Source organism: Neodiprion virginianus, chromosome 1, assembly GCF_021901495.1.
Source record: "Neodiprion virginianus isolate iyNeoVirg1 chromosome 1, iyNeoVirg1.1, whole genome shotgun sequence".
NCBI lineage: Eukaryota > Metazoa > Arthropoda > Insecta > Hymenoptera > Diprionidae > Neodiprion > Neodiprion virginianus.
The window spans coordinates 26,967,030-26,986,139 of record NC_060877.1 but is presented as its reverse complement, the minus strand read 5'-3'; the positions used below and the strand labels follow the sequence as shown (position 1 = coordinate 26,986,139).

Below are 19,110 nucleotides of genomic sequence, written 5' to 3'. Positions count from 1 at the left end.
TGATTTCAAGAAAATTCTTTATTCTTTTTAGTTCGTAATCAATACAGCAATTTTGGAATGGTAAAAGGTGTAGGCTCTTAACCATGCATTTTCTCCAGTCATTTTATTAGTATTATGACCAGTCGATGACAATGACAAATTCTTAAGAACATGAAGTAACGACAGTGTTTTGCTGAGTACAAGCACACAGAGCAAAGTACAGCTATTGCAACAGCCGGATATTGAATTCACGATGATTAATACCCTTTAAAGGACTTGATACACATTTTTAGATATTTCAAACCCTGTTAAACAGAGTTTGGTTGTGTAATGCAATTATACCTACTTACTAAAAAAAAAAAAAACACAATTATCCAATATGAGAGGTTCAAATTCACTTTATTGATTCAGAAACGTACAGTATGCATTTGTAAACAACTAACAAAAAAGAATACTATTGAACAGCATCACTATCAGTTGATGTAGCATGTTGTCATAAATAGGATGATTGATAAAAAATTGTTCTTTTGTATTCGGCATGCAATATTTTTGTGCGTTCAAGTCGATAATCGTTAAAAACTTGTAATCTATTACGAATTACAGATTATCTGCCTCTCCCCCGACCTCGATTAAAACCACCCCTCCCTCTGCCAGAGACTTTTCCTTTCGGTGGTGGAGATTTGGGTCTGAGTGCTTCTATTCTTTCGGTACATCCAGTTGTGATCTGGTTAGTTGCAAAATAGCTAGTGTACAGATCAGTGTTAAAATTCGTATTAGTCAATTCTGGTCCCACTGTAAGCCAGCCTGGCCTGATCGTACTGTCACGCCCAAATAAATGCAATCTGTTAAAGAAATAGTGGGGAAGATATAATAATCTCATTTGCTAGCAACAAGAAGTGAGATTTGGGTTTAACGAAGATCTTTAGAAATTGCATGGTACTTACCGTCTTCTGCCTAGGCAGAAATGTTCAATAATGTGGAAAATTTCAACAGGTTTCTCGATAGATCCGTACTCAGGTTCCTCAGATATAATCAGATCAATATCTACGTTTGCATGAATAAAATCACCATCTGTAGATCTTCGTACAGTCCCTTTAATTCCCATTAGGCAATGCTCTTTTGTTCTCTGCAAAACTGCCTTAGTATCTAAATTTTTACTGTGTCCAGGATTATTTATATTCGTACGTATCCAACAAATGTCTTCACATCTTCTGAAGCCCCACTTTCTTAAACAAAATCTACCCATGTCTAATCCATCGCTACTACCACACCAGAGGAATACAAAACTACGACTTGCCGCTACTTCGCCTATGTCGAGCTCCATGATCTGGAAAAAAATTATTATGACTCTTAGTCAAAGGTGCGTTGACCAGGTTTACTAAAAATTCATTACCGACCATGCCTAACCTGATCCCAATTCCAAAGTTGTACATTTGTGGCTCCACATGTCCTTTGATATTCTTCAAGAGGTGGCTCAATGAGAATAACGTCAAATTTACAATTTAGTTCTTTCAGATTGTAAGCAAGGAGATCGGTTTTCAGGTACATGGGGGGAGTTGCAGTGTCTGAAATTAGGTCATCCTTAAGTTTAATAAGCTCTCGCAACTTTGGATATTCTTCAAATCGATCCGCCAATCCTACATCTCGTATAAAATTCTGAGGGCGTTGTCCAGTGTCGATAAAGTGTTGGCAGTAGTCATTGTGGGGATTTGAGGATTGTGTTCCCTGATTGAAGAAAAGGGTATCATTTGGTATGAATGCGAATCCAAGTTACAACTGATTTTACACCTAATACAAAAGTTATGCAAGAGTGGGTGAAATATAGTTTACTACAAATTTCTGAGCGTTTTCCTAAAAGTACACGAAGAGGGTTGCTTTTTTTTTTTTTTTTTTGTTTAGTTTAAACATTATTCAATTACTAACACTGGAAAAAAAACTGATAGTATTAAGAGGTTGCATACTTTAAGAAACGTAGAAGAATCTTTATAGACTATTTCGTTGGTTGACACTGTGTCATCCTTCTGTTCTCTAAGGTCGTCATCCGACTTGACAGATGACATTTTTTCACGTTTTCTTTGTGCATCATTGATGTCTGTACCCAAAACTTGTCTAAGCTCATCCACGCTCGAAACCCCAAGCTGAAAATAACATAAATATTACAAATTATAACGTGTTTACATCAGACATAACCTCAAAATCAGAAACACGATTTTAGACTGACTGATCAGCGAGAAGTGTGTCCTCACCGTTTGAGCCAATAATTTCTTTCGCTTTTTAGAGCGCTCTCGAAGTGTCTGCAACATTATAAACTCCTTGTTATTTTAAATATTGTCTAAAGTAAAACTGAACAGAGGCACGAAATTGTCGACATGTAGCAGGTGGCCGAAAATACACCCATACGTAAGCTGACAAGCAATCTGTTGTGCTGCCAAGTGGCGGAGTCTACCGGAGAGCGGAACTAGATTAATTTCCAAGAATGCATGACATATAATGGACCTCAGAACTGCATCGGGGGGTTCAGTAAATTCAGTTTCATATGCAGTTTGATGCGGGGTGCAGCGATCCGTTGTCCGAAGTTCGCTCCTTCGTCTGCTCTTTACATTCGGAACTGTCAACCTCCGAATGAATTGCGTAATTTATCAAACGCCGCGGTGAATCGTGAGAATGCAATTACTTCCGGTGCAATTCAAACTCGCGAGTGTAATAATAAATAAAGCGCTAGTCGCAAATTCATTATGTGTTTAGGCGAGTAGAGTGAAAAAATAACATCAAGTCTGGTGACGGGCGCTTATTAATTCGTCGGACCTCGACACATGTGATGTAAAATGAATGAATATGTTTTACGGGACGAAATGCTGCGCGGCTATGTCGTACCTCTTCAAAAACGGTAAGCCGCTCTTTTATAATAAGCATGGTTGCATGGAATTGTAAGTGCATTATAATTGGCGTCCTCTAGTATTTCTTTCAGGGCGGAAAATGACTGTCATAAACAGTAATGTGATGTGCGGTATAAGTATGTGTATGCATTTCAAACTGTTATTTCCATAATTGCGGAAATATCATTTTCGAAGTGGATTTAGTTTACACTGTTCGTCCTTATACTTTGACTGTCTAAATTAGTGGTATAAATGTAATGACTGCGAAGTTTATTATATATTCCCATACATTTTCAAATAAATCGCAATTTTTTGATATTTATGTATATAACGTATACTGCTTGTCATCTGAAATTGAATCATTCGATATTTTCTCCTTAAAATTCACCGCTACCGAACGCCCGCACGCTCAAGGTCGTCGCGCCTAGTGCGCTTCCACGTTGTAAAGTGTAGGGCAAAGGGATTTCGCCTCTTAATTAGCTTTATTGCATTCGTCCATTTCATTTCACTTGCGTTTCTTACTTATGAGTCTTATAATCGCATATTCGCGCGCTCGATATGGTGGCATGGAGGTCCCCATGGTTCGATCGGCAGGTTTGGAGAAGGCCGCAGGGGTCTGAAACTGACCGCGACGGGTCTAATAAAGCTTAGTCCTTACATTCTAAGACGGTGTCAATTTGGTCAATAAGGACAATTGTAAAATTATTTGAGAGTAACGGAACCCAGACAGAAAGCGGCTGGATTTGGGACCTTCCGGGAAAGGCTTGAGTTGCCTTCCTTTGCACCGGTGTGGAGAAGGGTGGCCTACGGTCAGGACTTGGAAAACGTTCGACTCGGGCCAGACGGTATAAAGATATCGGAGTGGACGGTTCTTGCGAACGGAGAGATATCAAGTCTGGTGATTTCTCAGTGTTGTCATTCTAGTGTTGTGAATTTGCAAATTCTGTTAACTGGTTTCGTGGAGGTCCCGGTTATTCCGACGCCGCACCTGCCGCGACTTGTTCCAAGACATTTACATTCCTCTTCAATTGACGTACATTGCTACGACATCCCAAGGGCTGTCCCATCCTGTAGGTAAGAGAGCTCTCTTAATTTTTTTAGCTAAGCGAATGATCATTCTCATTGTGACATTTTAACATAAGTTGGAAATTAAGCCTCCGGCTTGCAGTGGTTTGTGCGCCATTTCACGTACTTGGATTTTACTTGATTTGTTGAACAAATTCACTATCTTTCATTGGCTTGCTCGGGCTTTTCCCCTCTACTCCGTGAGGGTTTTTATGCCTCGGCAAGTTGTTGTCCGTTGCTAGTTTGCCAGCGCAACTGCCGTGTTTTTATTTAAAAGACCCGGTTACTCATTCCAACCCGAATTCTTCCTTGTGTAGTATAAGAATAATTCACAAGGTATATGGTGGAAGAGGTAAATACCGACTGGAACACCATCCTGGTACCGAAAGCGTAATTACTCATGAGCATGAAGTTAGTAACGTTACTGCGAAGAAGAAATCTGACGGCTTCGTTCGATTTCATTCCACGATGGCTTATTTTGTGTTGAAATGACCCTTCTCTACAATTCCACGAACGTGCTTGAGACACTTTGGCTTGTCATGTTGGTATAGGTAGATATTCAATTTCATAAGATTACACTGATACTGGTTTTGATGGACAAAAAAAAAAAAAACAACGAACAACATTGAATTTACTTTTGACAAAACAAGAAGCGTTTCAGTGAATCTGTGAAATGTATAAGTTTTTCTACGAAAATAAGCCCAGACGTGGAGCGAAATCAAACGAAGCTATTAGATGTTTAACTAACCTAATCTGATTTGAAATGAACAATTGATGTCTAACGACAATTTGTTTTTCTTCAATTGCTTAACGAACATCACTATATCCTACAAATATATAGAAATTTGATGAATTCTCAATGTTTGACTATCTTGTAATCAAGTCAACTATTACAGAGGTATTGAATTTCGCTTCACCGGCAATTTCCTTAAACGGCATAAAGATATTTTTCGTAATTCGTGTACGAAAAATTGAGGAATATTTCCAGGTTCTTTTGTGCCTACGAATATAATTCGGGTGGCCGGCCGGAAACCGGAAACGTAAAAAGTGTTGTTACGCCGCGCGGTAGGTTGTATATCGGTTGATAGATAACGAGTGTATTGAATTGTTAAACGTCGTATCGTTGATCAAAGGTGAGAAATGAATCACCTTGCTTCTCACCGCTGTCACATAACTGAAATATCCTTTCACATAGAGAGGCGTAAAAATTGAGATAGCTCAAAGTCATTGAACATCATTGCGACTCCTGGTGTGGAATCACATGCGGATAGCGCTGAAGAAACGAAAAACAAGCGTTGGAAATCATATGGAAATCGATGCAAGTATTGCGATGAAGGCGAAGCGGTTTCATTTCATTAACATTCTTATACTTGCTGATTTTTATCTCATAAATGTGCTTTCCTTAAGTTTCATTGATTTCCAATGAGCTCCCAACGACTAGGTGATTTTCGGTAATTTCTTGTGATTCCATTTGAACTGATTCAATGCACAAATCGCTAAAAATCGCCCAGAAAGCTCAGAGATAATTGGAAACGAGGGGTAACATTGGAAATCGATGTATACAGTAAGTCTTGGGGTAGACGTCAAATTGTTTCCATTCATTAAAATTTTACTGATTTCCGTCTTTATGATACTGTACCATCTCGTTTATTGTCATGGTTTACCGTTAAGTGATTTCCAATGGTTTCCCAGCGTTATATGTGTAAACATAACGGTAATGGCCAGTGATTTGTCGTAGCTCTATTGAAAATTGTCTAGAGCGCTCGTAAGTCATTGAAAATAAAAGGCAAATTAGGTAGAAGCAATAGGAAATAGTCACTACTTGAGATCGTAAACCACTTTACACGAAGCGATTTATAAGAAATCGTTGAAAATTAGCCTTTAGTTTTCGACCAGAAATCGTATATCACCTTAAGTTGTTTAAAATTATATCTGAAATCGATTGGAATCGCATGAAATCGAGTGAAATTGTTAGGAATCACGTGAAATCATTGAAACGTATACCAATCGCTAATCGTTACCTGATATCTAAGCGAAATTGCCCTCTGGGTAAAAGTCGATAGAAATCACTCTCAATCAATGTTAACCCATGGTAATCATTGATTTGTTTTCCAAGTAAACGGCCTCTCGTTTAAAGGTTGAACAACGATAAGAGCCAGAATCGCCGGCAAGAGGAACCACGTTGCGCGACGCGAGTCATTCGATCCGGCGTTCGCCGCCCACCTCTCCCCTCCCCCCCTCCCCTCCTCTCCTCACCTCTCCTCTCTCCTATCCAGCGGCAATTCCGTCGAGCCTAGGTTCGTCGATTTAACTTCCAAGACGCGCGAAGAGTCGGAGAACGACAGTCGGGTTGAAAGCGTCGCGAGTATCGGTGTCACGGCTCTCCCACAGCGTTCAATATTCGTTCGAATTTAGCGAATAACGCGCGGGACGGCGCAGAAAAAAAACTGCGTAAGAGAAAAAAAGGAGGGAGGTCGGAGATCGGGTGATGCTGAGGTGACACCTCGGGACCCGCAGGGCTGCATCGCCGTTCGCCGCGGGGAACTGATTGCCTAACTGCCTGCCTGCCTTCTTTCTTTCTTGCTCTCTTACTTGCTCTTTCTTTATTTTTAATTACATTCGATTCGTTTATTCGCCTCTTCTCCCGCGATTCGGTTGACGGTTGTGCCGACGACTCACGTGCAAAGTCGAGTGTCAGTGCCGCGGATTCGGACGACTGCATGCCTCGCGCATCGTCCCTGCCACTGCAAGAAGAGAGACGACCCTATCTCATTGTCAACTAAAAAAAGGTTATTCAAATTTCTGACATTTCCTTTACCCCTCCTCATTTACATCTCGTTCACGATTAAATCGTATACCGTTAATTCTTGATGATATATACTCCTGCAGCGAACGGGTGAAGACATCGAAACTGGTACTAACGTTGTTGTAACTTATTTTTTCGCTATACAATAACTTGGTTCAATTATACGCGGTCTTATTTTCTCATGTCTTCTCGTTGAGATTCGATAAACTTGGTGTATGGAAATTGTCGCATGATGTGCATATTGTATAGCTTCTTTTTTCTATTTCTTTTTTTTTTTTTCACAACCCCGATATCTGCAGATTATATCTGATGAAGTTTCTCGATTGTTTGAACATGAGAACGGTTCTCATCTATATGATTATCATCATTATTAGCTAATTTTGTTATTCGCGGAGCGGCACGCTATACATTGTGTTCGAAAGTCAAAATTTAATCCGATTAACCGCAGTCGAATAGGGAATTATGGTCAACAGGTAAATTTCTCTTGTCTATTCCTCCCCGAGAGTGTCCTTGGCGATCGTAATCATCGATCGTATCGATATGTTTACGTAATACGTGGTTTAAAATTACCTCGATGCACTTGGAAAATTTGTATTTCATTTCATATTCCGTCCCCCCCCCCCCCTCCCTCCTCTTCGCCCCCAATCCCAATCCGACAATCGATTATAAGAATTTAAACGCACACGCTTCTTATATTATCCAAACGGCTCGTCAAATATTATTTTTACCGATAACTGCAGTCGTCTAGCAGTAATCTAGATCCACGTTACGTTCGAGGGGAATTCTTTAGGTTAAAATTCCTTCCTGTGGGTTAAAATCACGCACAATTAACGATCCCAGGACACCCGATGGTGTGAGAGTTGTTGGCAGATGTTGTGCCAAAAATAACATGTCCTAAATATAATCGTACGTGTTTCGCGATCAACTTCTTCTCGATAATCACGCCGTAACCACCTGCGTGCATGTTAAATCAGCCATGCTCATGTAACTGCATTTATACATTATATACACATAAATACAAATTGTTTATGCAAATGATCGTCGCGCGAAAATCTTTCTATAAGACGTATAACTGTGTACAGAGATTCAAACTACAGAAGAACATATCTGAAAGTAAACGTAATATAACAAATAGCCGCTTATATTCATATTTAACGTGTTTATCGCCGAATTAATGAACCCTTTCAATCGTATTGTTACAACATTCTATGAACGTATAACTATATTACAATATGCGTTCGGTGTTAATGTTGGAGTGATTTTTTGTTCTTTTTTTTTCATCTTGTACCTATTTTCTTTTCCTATTTTTTCCCCGCTCTTCGATCCCTCTTGTTTTGTTTAGCAAGAATCGTATCGGCCGTGACTTCCACTCTCGTGCCTCTCTCGCGAATCTTACATCTGTTCCTACAATAAACAGGTATACGTGTAATACGTGTGTACACGTAGCATAGCGGCAGACTCGACTCTCATTGTCGTAGAAAAACGTGGGAACGAATCTTGCAGCTAGTCATCGAACGACCTCTGTTATTAAAGTTTCGTTAGGTCGTACCTTTACTCTTCGAAATTTTTTCCCAACACCTCGAGATGAGAAAAAAAAGAGAATAAAAATCGTGTTTACCACTTTTTCCAACCGTGAACAAGTCGATAAAGCTTGACATTTTTTACTTTTATACAAAACTGCACCACGCGTCTTATATTTTTGATTGTGTATCAATTTCGTTACAAATCGTTTAGACTTATTTAAAACATCTGAGTTTCCTTCCGAATTCCTAAATTCTCAAATTCGTGAAATATAAAAATTGCAAATCGTATTTTGAATAACAGTTACCCGGAATTTTCCAAAATTTAATAAACATAAAAACTTTTTCTTCCTAATCGTATATTGACGGATTCTTGAAATGCCACGCGGCTCTTCATTTTCACTGTTTCAAAATTTTATATCGTCATCTTTTCAATGATTTCTTCGAAACGTCGCAAATTTTTACGTGGCATTTTGAATTAACTCGATGGGTGAAATTCGTCGTGCCCCTCAGAAAGAACTCTGAAATCTCAAACAATCGCGGCCAGCTCGTATGTTAAAAATTAAAATGTGCAAATCAAGGGTTCGAAGTTTAAAAACGTGGTCAATACAGGTCAACGAAGGGATTTCATCGAGTGGAAAGATGAGGCCGGAGGAATTGACGAGAGGTTCACGGGCAGCGGAGACAATGTCGGAAACATCGGAAGGCACGGGGACGACCAGCGTTTCCGGCAAGTCGGGATTCGACAGCCGCGAGGAATTGAGGGACCTTGTCGCGGTCCTGGGTATCCTTGATCCCGATGATCTTCATCAGGACAGGTTTCGGGTTGATCGTCGGAAGCTGGAACACATGCTTCTGGGTGAGTAATTGAGTCATTATCGAGTTATGAACAATAATTGCTGCGGTTACATTGCGGGTGCTTTGCCTTGTATTGAAATATTTAATCAGAGACGATAATTTATTTGTTGGATTTTTGGCTAAATGCAAAGATTCGTCTCAATTCGTCGATACCTTTTTCTCGTTGTTGTTATTTTTTAATCGGCCGACATTAATAGAAAATTCTTTCTAATTATCTGGTGTTGTACGTATATTTCCATACGTTAATGCATACGTTTTGAAAATATGCGTATATGCGTCCGAGATTTTTATTTCAATATAGCCATGAAGAAGATAAAGTAGTTATGCAACAACAAAAGATAGCTGGTATCGCTATTTTATATATATATATTCGGTTAGCATGTGTATAATCTAATCACCTACCTAAACCATTCTAATCTTGTACACCGTGTGAGATATTTTTATCAAAGTCAAATTAATTGAGTATGTAAAACCACGGCGATAATCGACTTCCTACTGAAATCAAAACAATTAATTCAGACGACTCGTTATTAGGTATTTTTTGTATCGTGATGGAAATTTCCGATAACTTTGAAAGTTCAAAACAGGTTGCTGTATTTCCATATGTATGAGTAAATTCGCTAATCTTCTCTTTCGTTACTTTGTGCCATAAGCACACTTTTAATCTGCACCTGTGTTTACTTACAATCTGAGTGTAATCTGACACTCGATTGATTAGTGAGACCCCTTGCAGTAATTGCGGGACCTCTGTGAAGTTGGCATCTTATTTTGGAAAAATTGTGGTTTTTTTTTTTTAAGTTCTGGAATTTCATAGAGTACTAGAGTTTTTTGATCATTTTCAAAAATAGTTCCGGTCAATAAGGGGTGAAAAAATCAGTTTCAAAAAGTGGAGTGCTCACTTCACGGGCAAATCATTTTTGGAAAAATGTGTTTTAGGAGAGTTCTGGATAGTATTAGAATAGTTCTACAGGTCTATGCCCATATGAGAAATAGTTCTGATTGCTTACCACTATGAAAGTTAAAAAAATATGCTAGCACCCCGACATTTTTTTTATTTTGCTTCGTTAGCGAAGTTCTAATGTGAGCTCTGGGTAGACAGTCGAGAGTTCTGACGATCATTCAAATAACTAAGTCCCGCGGTCGAAAGGTTTTTGAAAGCTACAGAAATTCTGATCAGAGTTCTGGATAATCCAGTGAGAGTTGTAACGATAATTCAAATGAATTCTTTCGATGCGATCGAAAGCGAGAAGGTTTACAATCTTTTAGAACTGTTTCATTTTTCAATCAAATCGAGAAGAGTTGTTTAAATGATCATCAGAACTTTTGCTCAGCTACCTAGAAATCTGAAAAAACTTGGTGTCAAAGTTTTTAAATTTTCAAAATCCTGTAGAACTTTCACGGTTTTTATTGAATCGAATATTTTGTTCAAGATCTCAATAACGAAACAAAAAAATAAAAAAAAATTCAATTAGCGGAAACTCTAGAACTCTTTCAAATCTTCGTGGAACTCGAAAAAAAAAATTGCGGTTTTTAAATAATGGGGTGCTAGCAATTTGTTCTTATTATTTTATATTTTCATAGCTGTACCAGAACTATTTCTTACATGGGCGTAGAACTGTAGAACTATTCGAGTACTATTCAGAACTATTTTTCCGAAAATGAGGTGCTCCGTGAAGTTGGCACCTCATTATTTGAAACTGATTTTCTGAATCCTTATTGGCCGGAACTATTTTTGAAAATCATCAGGAACTCTGGAACTCTGAGAAGATTTCAGAAATTTCTGAGGAAAATCATTATTTTCAAAATGGGGTGACAGCTGCACAGAGGTAATAGAATATGTGATTTATATGTATTTAGTAAAATTTACGTACGTAGATTCATTGCGGTAGCACATTCAAAGGCAGACGGCAATGTTACGATAAAATTAAAGTCAAGTGTCAAACATGTCGTAATTATTGAATACCTGCTATTCGAAACCGTTTTGTATCTACTCGGAGAAAAAGATGTGATATTATTTTCTAGCCCGCGGAGAGGTTTTCGGATAATTCTTTTACATCACGCAAGCTGCAATCTATAAATTATTCTAACGTCTTTTCAAAGACCTTTGAAACTTGATAGGAATATTTTTGAATTACGTCACCTCGTGAAGCGAATCTACCGCGTATAAAGTTCTTGGATAAACTCGCGTGTACGAGAATCGGTCAAATTTCAGATTTCGTTGGGTGGGGATGAAAGGTTAGGAAGATCGAAAGAATAGAACGGTCAAAGGTACGGAAAGCTGCTTCACGGCATTCAAAAATATAAGAAAATCCAAATATTCTACATATTGCTTTCCCCGTGTACTTTATTTATCTACATTTTATGTATTTTCTGTCGTCCAATTTTCTACGTTTTAAGAAGGTGACCACGTCGATTTCAATATTCGCGTATATATCGCCAAATATCAAATTCCACGTATCTCAAACGCGGAAAAGGTTTCAACTATTCCATTCTATACACAATTCTGAACAAAAACACTCCAACACATTTTCATTTAACACATAAGTAGGTTAATGGCGTGAAATCTACGAATTCACTATTGCGATGTCGTAGAATCTGTGCCATTTCTTTATTTCTGCGTCAAATGAAAATATGTGTTTTTGTTTTATAATTATGTAACAAATGGGGCTGTTTAATCCTTTTTAGATTTTCAGATACGTGAACTTCGATATTTGGAGATATATACCTGAACGTCGAAATCAGCCAGGGTACCCCCTTAAAATCCTATGATACAGAATTTCGTGCTTCTGCCAATTCGACACTACGACTATATTTTATTCACTTTAATCTTACTACATCTTTCCACCGTTTGATTTCATTTTTCAATTCCTGCGGCAAAATATTGCAAAATTTGTTTTTCAAAGTATACGTCGAATCTGCATGCAGACAAATAGGATCATATAAGCTCTGAGAAGCCAAGTTTCTTGGGGAATAATTACTGTACTTGTCTACAACTTTTCTATTCTTCGAAATTGACTCACTGACAAAACAAAGTGTCCAAGAACAGTCTATCTACGATCAAATGAACAGAATGAATCTTTGCCGTTTCGTCTGCAGAGAAATCTGCTCTATATTACAGTTTTTGTCCAAATTTCCCATCTCTTTTTTCGACAATTGAGGAGCAATCGGAGAAGGAATTTCGCATGTTTAATTCGGTTTTTATGTGAGAAATCACGTGTCGTCAGATATGTGTAATAGCCGAACACGTGAGCAGATGACAGGGGAGCTTTGTGTACATAGTCTTTGCCGTGAAATCTGTCACAGACCGTCATGGATCTTACGTACATTATACATCTCGGAGCTAGGTTGAACAACACGGTCTTCTTCGACCGTGGACTAACTGTTGTTGAAATTCTAGCTTCTAAGAATTGTGTTTTGATAACCGGTTGAGCAGACCGATTTCCGTACATATACATATTGTAATATATATCGTGCTTGACCAAATCTGCGAAAACAAACACATTTGCGTATAACAATCGAAAACCGTTGAACCGTCGAATTCAAATCCGTTGTATGATTGATAAATTTTTCTCCCGTTAGACAATTACGGCAAATTTTATCACTGTGGGTAATTAAACCGCACGCCTCGCTAAAATGAGGCAAGAAATGTTAATCGAAACATTTAAACTAATAAATTAGTCAGAGTTCAACTGCATTTATCTTACCTGCAATAATTACTAAGACTCGCGTTGCATTATTTTGACAAAAATTTTTCAAGACCAAACTAACCGGACTTCAGAATGCGTACTTACTTGATAATAAGTTGTAAAATAAAATTGTTGAAGGTTGCCTCAGAGCGATAAGAATTATTTTTAGACCACAGGCGTTACGTTGAATAACAGACGCTTGGTAGCTAATCCAAACATACGCACAGTGTTGAAAAAAAAATCATGAGTTATGCGAGCACGTCGTGCAGCTTGTCGTATATCTATGTATATTATGCGTTTAGACGTTTCTCTTGTATTTTTACTCGATTGATTGTGAAATTTCGCGGTTTCTTTCTTCATTTTTTATTCACCTCGTTTTACCTAGACGTCGTTAATATTCGCGCGTAGCTCGAGGCCTTTTTCTTTCTTTCTTCGTTTTATTAACAAAAGCAAATTCACCTGCGGTAATCGAAAGTAGTAATTACGATGTACCGCTATGCTGGTATATATTGCAACATCACGTGAATTATTACAGAGTAATGTTCCAAAATCACAGGCCAAACGAGTTGCACAAACTTTTATATCAACTTTCACGCTGCTAAAATATGCTTAGAAAAAATATTTCCTCATATGTTTCTCGTACCGCATACTTTCAACCTGCGTTTGAACTTCTGTCGCTCTTTTGCGTTTTGTTATTTTATTTCACTTTTTTCTTTCAAACGAATTATATTTAAAAACTTGGAAATAATTTTTAATTCTAATCGAAGTGACTTGGAATTTGTGTTATCAATTATTGTGACTATAGTCGTGTGAAACGGAGAGAAAAATGTTGATGAAATCGATTGGCAAACCATTCCAAGTATGCATGATAAATATCTAGCGGTGAATTTAGTTTCCAAATATCAAGCAGGATCTCCGAGTTTCTTGCCCACACTGTCATTTCGTATTCCTGTAATATAAACTTCAACTCTCCGAGAGTCCCGCTATAAGGCTGCTTCTCTTAGTTTAAAAATAACCGTATTCAATGATTTTAGGAAACTGTTAAAAGAGAACGCTTGATCACGCAGCAGAAAAAAAATTTTCCTATGTATAACATATCCGTACATCTTATATATGTAGAATTTCGCGAGGTATTTTTCCTGTATGGCTTTTGACCTTACCGAAACGTTCTGCAATCAAGATTTGTATATACAGTGTACGAAGAGAATATTTACAATGAAGTTATGGGAATCTAAGTGACCATGTGTTATTTTGATTTTTTTTTTTTTTTTTTTGTTTTCAGGTGACAATGAAGCACCGGAACCAGCTGACACTTTTTTTCACAAGGTGAGTCAAATTTGTTGAAAATTTCTCACCTGATGACGATGAAAAGAAAAGAATACACAAAATTGAAACACAACGTGTATAGATTACATAATGTTCGTTTATTTATATGGATTTATTCGAGGGCGATAAGCGATCAGCGATTGCGGAATACGGTAAATATCAAGTACGCGTTGATGACCAATATTGCAAATTTTATGTTCTACGAATCTGTTTACATTTACGACTATACTTTCACATTCCGTTACACTATGAACTTTGCATACATATCAAATTACATATTCATATTTCCCTGAAGCGAACAGGGTACCTAAGTCACGTGACACTTTAAGGAAATTCCCATTGTGTTACATGCTCCTAAATCCGAATGACAAATGCACACCTCTACTAGAAACATTGATCCCGGATAATACAATCTGTTCTTTATATGAGCTTAAGTGGGTTGTAAATTTGTAAACTTTAAATACTCATTGGAGGTCGTACGGTACTTCTACCTTTACCGACCGAGTAAACTCACCCCATTTCTTCCTATATTCAGTAAACAAAGGAACGGAAAGGTTTCAAATTTCGACGATGAATCGCTCTTTGTTAGCGGCATTTAGGGTAGTTACTCATTTAGTAAGAATTCAGTAGGATAGAAAGAAAAAGGTTAAGTTTGTTAGGTCGGTACAGGTAGAACTACTAAATTACCTTAATGCCAATTTAGTGTTATCGCGATGATTCATGCTGAAGTAAATCGTTGTTTTACGATTTTGGAACTGCCTGAATTTCGGTAAACCGTAATTAAAAGAACACACTCGTATTTCGAAAACTTAGTTCCATCAAAATTATTGTAAAATTAAGAAAATGGTGATTGTTTCCCCAACGTTTCGTTACGACAACATTACTAACTTCAACCTCCTTATTTGCTGTGGTTTTTTTCCTTTCAATTTTTTCCGAGATTAATTATAGATATGCATAATACCAATGACTTAAACATCGTTCGCACAATTTCAAGTAGATTTTCAATGCGGTGAAATTTTCGCGCAATCCAGCTTTCTACATCGCAGCAAATTGTTAGGTTCGCAATTGTTGTATTGTGCACATGTTTATATTTTAAAGGATGACGCGGGAAATTCAACAACGACGAAGGTAATACCGCGATTGTATATTTGCCGAGAATAAAACGTCATATTAATTCTGAGAATACCACGTGGCCTCGATTAGGGAAGCGTAATAATTAATTCCCAACGAAACCGCAACTTCCTCATAACAGGTAGCGGGGTGATACAAGTTTCCCCATCCATTTTCTTGTTCGAGAACTCGTGACATTTTATTACCGCTGGAAGAAAAATAAATATTGAAGCGGAAATTGACCAGAAAAAATTGTGTTACCAACGAAAACTCAAAAGTTCTACTAACCTTTGAAATGTTAATTAACAACAATAATTGTAAATTATTGACAATACAATTAATCATGGGTATCAATTCTCTCTCCATGTATCTCGTGTGAGAATTAACTTTGTTCGAAAGATGTTTAATCGAACGAATTGAAATTGAATAGAAACACGGGAGAGTGGCAGGATAATTAATAAATATCATAATTTTGATAATTATTGCTAGACGCGTATGTGTATAATAAGTATTGCGTACAGGACACGATTTCTATACGTGAGATGTAACTGCACTGTTTACGCACATGACACGATGCAGACGTACTTTGCGTAATTACGTCATCGATGGCCAACTAAGACAGTGGCGTAGAAATGTTGGGGCATTACCATGTAATCGGTGTTGAATACTTAATGACGGCATGACTTGGCATCAAGTGGCTTAAACCGACTCGCAGATAATATGACAACTGAGAGTTTTGGCAAGATATAATATTCAAGGGGAATCGACTGCTGCCTTATCATCGTTACTCGACTATCGTATTGTACTCGTTGTCAGTGTTTGTATGACTCAAACATACAGTCAGGGACAAAAATGTGGCGAAACAAACGTCGGAAAAGTCCAACCGTGGCTAATTTTATTATTAGTTTAAAAAAAAAGTCCCTGTGATAAGGACGAAAATTTTTAAAACACTGAACTTTAATTGTTGACATCTTGTCACTGTCATTAACACTGTCAGAGAAATGTTAATTCTCGAGAAAAAAACTTGGATAATTTTTTAAATTTTGATTGATAACATTGGATTTTATTCGAATTCTCTACAAGTACAAATGAAACTTATCATCGGTCGGCAAGAGATACAATATTTTTACTGTTCGTAAAAATTAAAAAAACGATATGGATTTTTTGGTGAAGAAATTGTAGAACATGCGTTTTTTTCTAACTTTTTTTTAACGTAATGACGTGTTTATAGTTAAAATTCAGTGTTTTAGCACTTGTTTTAGAATAGTCTCACAATCAGTGATATTGCTTACATCTTTACCTTACCACGAGTTTGTTTCAATCATTTTTGGACCTGACCGTACATCCAATATGTTCCGAAATTTCGGTGCGAAAATATGTCGGTCCAATATTGAAGTCCAACTTGAGATTATTCAATTTTTCATGTTCGAATTCGAACTGTAACATGTTGCGAAGAAGAATGCTTCGCGATTTCGATTCGGATCCTGCGGATAGTTCGGCAACTTTTTTATGCCGTACTGCTTGGAATTTGATCGCTTACCGAACCGCATTATGAGATCGAGTTTTTGACGTAACCGAGTATAATATAATGTTACCAATTAAAACGAACAATTTTCAATGTCTTATATACGCAGACATCTGTGATGTATGTATTTGTGCGTATATTTGAGACGTCGATAACTGATTGTACCCATGATTTGAAACGCGTGGAGATTGATGTATGCATCGCTTCTAATTCTGCATAAAGTCGATTGATGAACGTTGAAGAAAAAAATGAGGAAGAACGAGAGTCGGCAGAGAATTAGGCGTTTCCTTTTGCACGACAATTTGAAATTCTTAATCGTGTAGAGAGTGATCGTATTTGAGTTTCTGTGGCAGATGATTTAACTCATATTCGTTTTTCACCGCTCACTTGCGACTCCGCGATATAAAAGTATAGTCAGATATGTGCCTGCACAAACCACCAGAATGTCGGAAGCTGACGTTGCTATTTTACTTGCCTACTAATGGCTCCTCAAATCTTTTTTCGCCACTAAAAGTAATAATTAGGGCAGTCGTACGGATAACACAGGTCTGCAAAAAAATATTTTATTTCAGCTGCATGGCATGTTGATGGTAAATATTACGTTTTCGATTTTGCTGAATCTAAAAATTACTTCCGTTTCCCTCCATCGTGTATGGTATTTTTTCAAAATACAAGGTGTTTGCAAAAAAAAAAAAAAAAAAAAAAAAACACAAAAACAATAAAAAAAAAAACACCATTTCATTACAACGAACTAAACAATATTTCTTATAAAACTAAACAAGCACTTTCTTCATGAAATGTATTTAACATTCCGTGTTCATTCTTTTTCTCTATTAAACATTCACTTCTTCTCTTTGATATTTCTCCGAACACGCTTCCGCTTTTTATTTTCTGTTTCCCTGTTTCTATTTATTCTCGAGTTTCACTCTAATGCATATTAAATGAGTTCAAGAAAAAACCTGGCTTTATCAATTTTTTTTTTAGTATTTCACCCGGTTTCAGTGAACAAAAATCTAAAAGAAACAGTATGAAAAAAATCTGTGCAGTTTTTTGATTCTATACCTGTGTAATGGTATGAATTTTCAATCACGTTTTGGTGAAAATTCACAATGAAAATATTATAGATGAATATCTTTACGATTTAACCTCTTTATTAGTTCTGCTTCGTCTTCGTTTTTCTTTCTTTTCTTTTCCTTGGTAGGGAAACCGTTTCCTTGCCGAATGTTGAAGTAGGAGAGAAAACAAAAAAAGAAGAGGACAAAATTTTCGAAAATAGGATAATAATTATGGTTTAGACGTACGGGGAAAAAATCGAATGCACTTGCGATATCTTTACGTCCTTAATATATATATATTTATGTTAATATATGATGTCAGCAAATGACGTCACGTTACGAGACATTGCGGCTCGTTCGACTCGTTTTCCGCAGAATGAAATGCCTCTTTATCATTTTAAATTCGGAAGCGTTAACGGCTGTCCACTTTTCGCCGATTGACGTTTGTCACTATTTCAAGTGGAACGAAAAGTAAAAATGAGTGAACGAATGAATGAATGATTGAAAAAAATTAAACATTTGTCGCCGTATTATCTTCAGGTCGTTCAATTCGGATTCAGTATTTGCAGTCGAAAAATTAATCGTTTCTGAATCTTAAGTATATTATACATGTATATACACATACGTATAACTTTATTACCCATCTTATATTAAACGGAGCAAATCTTATCTGATACATCTGTTGACGGTATACGTATATTTACAGTATACGATGGATATTTAGTTATTTTCTATAATTAAGCTTAGGTGTTTTTTTTTCTACACATTTACATTAGTTCATCGTCACACGCGAGTGAATTTTAAGTACCTTGCAAATAGCCGATCGTTGGCGGCAGCTGGTTTAAGGTGCGATGCGTACCTCTGACCTATCGATACCAAATATGGAAAAAATGCCGAATTCCAATTTCTAGACGGCTAGGCTTTACGCGAGGCAGTGAATTTCGTGAAAAGTATATGCATAGACATGCGTATATGCAAGTATAATAGATTTCGAAATTAATTAACACGTTATTTTTACTTTCCGACTACAAGTTATTAACTTACAACACAATTAATACGTCTATAGGTATTATAACATTATACACATACATATTATACATACATTTACAAATTGGCGATACTCACGCTGTGACGTAATATCAGGCTAACCGATACTTATTGGTTTTACGAAAAGAAAAAAAAAACAGACGACGGAGCTGCTAATACCTATACATGTGCACTTTATCCATGCGTAGGTGAATAATTAATTAATCATACGACGAGAAATAACTATATACCGTGTGTAGTTATACTTGGTAAATTTC

The 19,110-nt window shown here is 37.1% G+C and overlaps 2 protein-coding genes across 5 annotated transcripts in view; one reads left to right on the top strand and one right to left on the bottom strand.

The window, feature by feature from the left end:
* Positions 1-359: 359 nt before the first annotated feature.
* Positions 360-2,420, bottom strand: LOC124309472 (N6-adenosine-methyltransferase non-catalytic subunit). Its single transcript, XM_046773176.1, has 5 exons — positions 2,226-2,420; positions 1,941-2,117; positions 1,387-1,704; positions 924-1,306; positions 360-821 (listed from the first exon to the last, which is right to left on the bottom strand). The coding sequence occupies exons 1-5, from the start codon at positions 2,280-2,282 to the stop codon at positions 584-586; spliced, it is 1,173 nt and encodes a 390-aa protein (XP_046629132.1). The 5' UTR covers positions 2,283-2,420; the 3' UTR covers positions 360-583.
* Positions 2,421-2,530: 110 nt separating this feature from the next.
* Positions 2,531-19,110, top strand: part of LOC124309250 (protein bicaudal C homolog 1-B) — a 44,350-nt gene continuing 27,770 nt past the window's right edge. For 2 of the 4 annotated variants that reach the window (XM_046773006.1, XM_046772741.1), the window contains exons 1-3: positions 6,237-6,709; positions 8,859-9,105; positions 14,073-14,116. In XM_046773006.1, the coding sequence (XP_046628962.1) occupies positions 8,889-9,105; positions 14,073-14,116 (261 nt within the window). In that variant the 5' untranslated portion in view covers positions 6,237-6,709; positions 8,859-8,888. Of the gene's footprint in view, positions 2,867-3,908; positions 3,930-6,236; positions 6,710-8,858; positions 9,106-14,072; positions 14,117-19,110 lie in introns of those variants that run through there. The other 2 variants (XM_046772834.1, XM_046772924.1) reach the window with 2 other exon arrangements.

Bases quoted from the DNA above. Each gene is read 5' to 3' on its own strand.
- LOC124309472 (XM_046773176.1), bottom strand. From the start codon at position 2,282: ATGTTGCAGACACTTCGAGAGCGCTCTAAAAAGCGAAAGAAATTATTG. The intron at 1,307-1,386 runs GTTAGGCATGGT...ATTTTTTTCCAG, and splicing joins AACTTTGGAATTGGGATCAG to ATCATGGAGCTCGACATAGG. The intron at 822-923 runs GTAAGTACCATG...TTTCTTTAACAG, and splicing joins TTCTGCCTAGGCAGAAGACG to ATTGCATTTATTTGGGCGTG.